The 6,256-nt window shown below is 59.2% G+C and overlaps 1 protein-coding gene across 1 annotated transcript in view; it reads right to left on the bottom strand.

The window, feature by feature from the left end:
* LOC104619584 (importin-13) overlaps positions 1–6,256 on the bottom strand; it is a gene marked incomplete at its 3' end in the record, with an annotated part of 14,908 nt that overhangs the window by 2,568 nt on the left and 6,084 nt on the right. The window contains exons 2-11 of the mRNA XM_010285505.1: positions 5,793–5,933; positions 5,483–5,624; positions 4,268–4,434; positions 3,822–3,942; positions 3,370–3,517; positions 3,029–3,210; positions 2,108–2,134; positions 1,208–1,342; positions 834–977; positions 337–417 (exon numbers count right to left, since the gene is read on the bottom strand). Of these exons, the coding sequence (XP_010283807.1) occupies positions 337–417; positions 834–977; positions 1,208–1,342; positions 2,108–2,134; positions 3,029–3,210; positions 3,370–3,517; positions 3,822–3,942; positions 4,268–4,434; positions 5,483–5,624; positions 5,793–5,933 (1,288 nt within the window). The remainder of the gene's footprint in view (positions 1–336; positions 418–833; positions 978–1,207; positions 1,343–2,107; positions 2,135–3,028; positions 3,211–3,369; positions 3,518–3,821; positions 3,943–4,267; positions 4,435–5,482; positions 5,625–5,792; positions 5,934–6,256) is intronic.

Here is a 6,256-nt window from a genome sequence, read left to right on the forward strand (position 1 = left end):
ACTACTGGACTGAGCAAACTGGAGAAACACCAGATGACACAGGTCCAGGTCAGAGCAGAGCTCTCGCCTTAGGGAACACAGGTTTGGTAGACCCCCATCTCCCATCTCCCTGGTGATGGCAAGGCCTCTGTAAACTGGAGAGGAGCAGAGCTGATAGAGGCACAAGACAGACACGAACAGCCAGACGCTGCTGGTGACGGCAAGCAGCGCTGCTCCAACAACCCAGCAAGACACCCCTCTTACAGGCCATCACCCCGAGTCTGTCATTGCTGTCCCCAGTTCAGGTCAGCAAGGACAGGCAGAGCTGCAGGCAGCACTCAGGAGGAGCCTGGTTACCTCTACCACCTGGGCATCATTCAGCCACTTGCTGAGGACCTTCTGTATGAGCTGGAAGACTTGCTGCAGAACCACCACCACCTGTAAGGAACAAGAAGCACTGAAGACAATTGACCCCACAACACTGGGGAGGGGAGATTCAAGACTAAGCATGGCCTGGACTCAAACCTTCACAGGTACCACTGCCTCCTTCCCCTCTGAAGCTGAGCAGCGTTTTTCCCTGTTGAAGCAGCCTGGCACAGCTCATAGCTGGCAGGCAGCACCCAGGCTGTCCTCCAGAGCAGTGTCCAGCCAAGAGGGACCTTACAGGTCACCTCTGCCCATCTCAGGAGCAGTGGGATGAGCTGAAGGACTTGTTTTAGATGGAATGCACCAGCACTACCCTCTTCCTGGTACACACTGCGTTCCCCATTAATCTCCCTCTCCTGGCACCAGCAGTGAATAGCAGGGCTTTGGCCAGGCTGTGGCAAAGAGCATCAAGCTACCACTCCACTCACTGGGTTGGGTCCTTGCTGCACTGGCAGTTTCTTGACCTCGGTGCTTTCGTGGTCATCATCGTGGTGGCTGATGTCTAGGGTGGTGAAGAGGTTGGAGAGCAGGCCTAGGATGTGGATGATGGCCAGCTTGTTGGAGGGATTGGGCTGCCAGGGAAAATAAAGCCAAAGTGTGACAGTGACCACACTGCTCAACCACAGTTGTATCTTTGGAATGCTGAGGAGCCAGGACTGTAGAGGCAAAGTGCCAGAGAGCGATTCCCAGCACTGCGCTCTCTTGAGCCCGCTTTCAAGAGTGCTGTTTCAACACACCATCTCCAGGGCTACAGCCAGTGGGAGAAGCCACTTCTGGGTGGAGGTAGCACAAAGACACTCACCGTTTCGTCAGCCAGCTTTTCCAGCTGCTGGATGTAGGGGGTAATCAGGGAGTGCAGGTTCTTTAGGATCTCCTCCACTTGCAGTGCAGAAAGCAGGAAACCAAGAGCCTGCATCAGCCACATGCACTGGCTCGTCTGGGACAGAGAGGAGACACAACAGGGCAGGTCACTGCCCAGCCTGCAGTCCCACCACACACAAGCTAGCTAAGACAGCTGCCAGAGGCCCAGCCAGCAAAGCCAGGACCCTGGTGTGCTGCAGCTCCTCAGCTGCTCTATATCTGGGACACTCCGTGCCATCTCACTGCAGGAGAGGGGGCAGCTCCCTACCAGCACGGCAGAATCCAGGGAACAGGCACTCTGCCACCAGCACCCACCATTTCTCTTCCCAGCAACCCACCAAAGACAGACCAGCTGGTGCCCAGAGATGTCCGTGCTGGCACCACTCACCCTACTGCAGCACACTATTCTTTGTGCAGACCTGTCTCAGCCCCTGCAGGGTCAAGCGTCCCACCCCGTTCTGGTCACGGGCACAGCCTGGGCTCTGGGCTCTCTCCCCACACTTATCTCCTTCCTTTTTCCTCTTGAAGACATGCCTGCAGCCTTGGCATCCTTGGGCTTGGAGGACTGGGAACTGCTAGACTTAAGTGTCACTGGGAACTTCCCTCTCTATGGGGACAAACCCCACCCAGCACGACCCCAGCCCACGTGCAGTGGGAGCCTGGCAGTGGAGTGAGGCAGGCAGCAGGTACTCCTGGACCCGCACACGATGGTTGCAGCGCTGAGCTCTCCTCCAGGGACAGCCCAACTCGTGATGGCATCCCTCGTGTCTTCAGCTGAGCACGACTAAAGGGCATGGGGGAAAAGGAGAACCAGCTAGAGGCGTGAGCCAGCCCCTCTTACCTTGTGAATCTGCTTCATCAACACCTCCTGCCAAAGGAAGGGGAGAGAGAAAGAGGAGGGTGAGTAAAGCGGAGGGTGAGTGCTGCAGAAAGCCCCTTCCCTTCCAGGAGGCAGGACTGAAGCAAGAGGTCAAGACAAACAACAACAGTGGAGGCACAGACAAGCAGCATGCGGCCCCACACAGCCTCCCCACAACCCGTCACAAGCAGGGTACAAAGTCCTTGTCCCCTGGTAAGCTCTTTCCCCAGCCAGCTCCCTCAGCCACCCAGCGAGGGGAGCCTCTGGCTCGGACGGGCTCTGCAGTAGGATGGTTCGAGAAGCCAACCTCAGCCAGAGCTTCCTTACCCTAGCAATGGTGTCCCCCAGGCTCCAAGAGCAGAGGCTCATGCCCACCATCAGCCCCTCTCTGCTCCCATGAACACCCCAGTCCTCCTCCTCCTAGCCTCAGGACTCCAAGTCCTGTCTGCCCCAAATCTTGAGAGCCAAGAAGGACCACAGGACAGCCTGCCCCAGCACTGCAGGGACCAGCTCAACCTCCATGGAGAGGTTTGAACACCAGGATGCCCCCAAGACGCTCAGCATCAGCACCAGCTGCCTGGTGGGGGCAGAGCTGGCAGGATGCTGCTCCCAACAAGGCAAATAAATCCCATGGGAAAGGATGGATGCCCAAGTGCAACCCCAGTGGATCACATGGCAGTCGTGTCTGCCACTGCCTACCATTTCTGCCCTCACAGGAGGACACAGGGCCTGCCTCCTGGGTCTACTGGCCTAGGAACGGGATGGACAACAAGCCCCCCACACCATGCAAGATGCCCTGAGCTGCTGCTTTGCGTCCCCCTGCCCTGATCCATGTGGAGGAAAGGGTCTGCACAGAGCACATCCTGGCTCACCGCCATGCGTCCACCTGCATCCAGCTCCTACCTGCGACACGGCAACGATGTTGGCTGCATAGGGTGGCAGGTCGTACTTGCACTCCCGGCAGATCTTCTTCAGGGTGGAGACGCTAGAGATGGAGAGCTCAGGGTTGCCCAAGGCTTGGAGCACCAGCGGCAGCACGTTGTTAATCATGACAGGGTGATCAGCCAGCCACTCCGACAGGGCCCCTGCGCACACAGACGGGATCAGACCGCAGGATTGTGGCACAGGCTCTTGCTCCCTGTGTCCCGGCATGCTCAGCTTTGCTTTTCACTGCTGTTATTGCTGGGCACCCTCAGAGGGACTTCCCCTCCCCAGCCCAGCCTACACACAAGCAAAGGCCTCACCAATAGTGAACATGACGGTGTCAGCGAGCTGCACGTTGCTGATGCTGATCCGGGGAATGAGGCCGATCAGCCCCGGCACCACATCAGAGTAGTTCACGTCGATGGTCTCGGCAATGGACTGGAAGCCATAGAGCAAGGCCTCTGTGTGCTGCCGGGGTGGGAGAGGCACTGTCAGCGCCACGCACTGACCCCCGACGCCCATCCCAGCCCCAGGCACTAGCTCAGAACTCCCAACAGCGGCTGAAGAGGCTGGTCCCTGGGCAGCGCTAAGGACAGGGAGGCAGAAGACCTGTTGCTCCTCCTGGCAGACCCTACAGAGCCCACCCATGTGCTGGCAAGGTGGTCATGCTCCTTGCCTCTATCACATCCCTTTGCTCTCAACACCCTGTGGTGAGGATAGGTCCCTGAGGGGCTGGTAGCCATCAGCATGATGCCTGGGTGTCCTCACTCACCTGCCACGTGGACGGCTGCTCCGTGTTGGTCAGGAGACGTCCCAGTTTGTCATAGAGGCTGCTCAGGAGCTCAGCACCCAGCATCTCATACACATACATCAGTGTGTCGGAGATGTCCACCCTGCAGAGAACATGGAGGGTCTCCAAACGCTGTCCCCAACCCCTGCAGAGCGCTCCATGCGTGGACATGTTACTTCCGCTCCCGCTGCCTGCACAAGTATACTGCCCCAGCCCCATGTGGAGGGCTTCCTAGGAGGGGCAGCTGGTGCCATGCCAAAACACCAGCTCGTTTCCACATCACCACCACAGCCAAAACAGCTCTTGGTGGAAAGAATCTCCTCCATGTCCCTTCTTGGGTCTCCCCACGGTGCACAGGCTCCAGGGAGGCAGGATGCTGCCTGTGTCCTCGCCTGCCTGATGAGCAAACGCAAAACTCCCAGCTGTACCTGTATATCCGAAACTGCTCCTTCTCATCCGAAGACCAGAAGCCATACTCCTCGTCGGAGGGGAACTGGGCTTTGTGCAGCAGTACATCCACCAGCTGGAAGTAGACAGGCCTGTAGACCTGCTGGTACACGGCCTGCTTGTCCGGCTCGAAGGAGAGGATGTCGTCCTGGCGGCAGGAGGAGGAATACATCAGGTGTTGCAGGGGAAAGAAAACGAAGCCGGCATGCCCACTGCATGGGGGGTGAGGGGCATCTCCCAAGGCTGGTGGGACCTATCACACCTTTGGAGGTTGCACTTCCAGCTCCCCAAGGTCCACCTGATGCTGAGCCCTTCTGCAGCAGTAGCAGGGAGACAAGATGGCAGAATCCCCAGCAGCTGGGTGGACCCTTGGGCATTTGAGGAGAGCACGGTTACAGCGGGGCGGCACTGCCCTGCCATGTCCTAGCCTTGGGAGCACGCCTGCGTCAGGAGCACACATGCCTCAGATCCCCGCGAGGCAGGCTGGGACAGGTGCCTGGGGAGCACAGGGCTCTCCTGCCTGCACCCGTATCCTCAGACTCATCCTGAGAAGCAGCGAGAAGAGATGGGAGCCTCGCCCCGGCCCCACGCGGCAGAGGAGCTGCCAGCACGGCGCCGACATCGCCACCGTCTCTGCCCACACGCAGCCACGCCGCATCAGATTGCGGAGGAATGGAGCTGGGGGGATGAACGCGGGCTAAAAATAGAGCACGACGTGGCAGGGCTGCTCTGTTGGCACAGGAACACTAGCCCTGGGAGACGGACCCCACACTGGGCAGCCACTAGCAGCCCTCTCTTTCCTCCTCCGAGAGACAACGACCGCCAGCCCAGCAGCAGGGTCTAGCCCGCAGTAAGCCGACACGCACTCTCCTCCCTGCCTGCAGCCGCACAGCAAGGAGCTAAACAAGCAGGTCTGCTGCTGGAAAAAAAATTAGCAGGAAGTTTTAATTAGTTATGTTAATGAGGCCCTTAAAGGCTGGCTCAGACATCCAAGGAATACTGGAGGTGGAAAAGCAAGCCATGGGGCCAGCATTTTCTGAGTTACATGCCCTGCAGTGGCTGCGAGTGCAGGGCAACAAGCAGAAAATCCCTGGGGACCAAATGTGGCGAGGCCAGACCCCAGTCCCCGTGCACTGGGGCCCCGGCCCTGCCTGGAGCGCAGGATCTAGGCAGGCTGCCCCACGATGGCCACTGACCTGCAGCGTGTACCAGAAGGTGAGCGTCAAGGAGCTGGTGGTTTCATTGACGGGGTAGTGCCCGGGGATGCCGGTGCAGAACATGATCATGTTGACCAGGGCCAGGAAGCTCTGCCAGTGCTCCACCTGGTCCAGGAGGGCCCTGGGGAGCAGAGAGCATGGTCAGGGTGGCACCACCACTGCGAGCCTGGCTCCTCTGCCCTGACACACATCACCGGGTGCAGGACAGAACCTGGACAAAGCAGCATCTGGGGAACAGTGGGCTGCTCCAAGCTCATTCCATCTCCTGGGGACCATCCCCAGCACTCACCGGGAGTGGTTCTCCCCCAAGGCCACGGCGATCCGGCAGATCCCGTGTGACGTCTCCATGTCCCCACTCTGGACCGCCTGGCGCAGCTGCTCTTGGAGCCCCAGCACGGGGGGGATGAGCTTCAGGAGGGTGTTCACGTACCTGCAAGCACAGGCTGAATGAGGGCACCAGCTACCACGGCATCCATCCCTCCTAATGCCCTCCCAGGGCTCCTGCCCAGCTTTCCTTACTGGAAGGCTGCTTTGTGCAACAGGACGCATCCAGGAGCCTTTACCACTTAGAGGGACTCTCCTCCCAGCCTGCGGCATCGGGATGAAGGCTGAAGCTCCGACTGCTCCCACAGCAGACCCTCCACAAGCAAAGAGAAGAGCTGAGCCAATGGCCATCAGCTCTGTGCAAGTCCCCCACTGAACCACCGTGTGGGAACCTGCCTCTGTCTGCCCAAACCTGCCGGCAGGGCTGCC

Source organism: Phaethon lepturus, unplaced genomic scaffold (assembly GCF_000687285.1).
Source record: "Phaethon lepturus isolate BGI_N335 unplaced genomic scaffold, ASM68728v1 scaffold23794, whole genome shotgun sequence".
Taxonomy (NCBI): Eukaryota; Metazoa; Chordata; class Aves; order Phaethontiformes; family Phaethontidae; genus Phaethon; species Phaethon lepturus.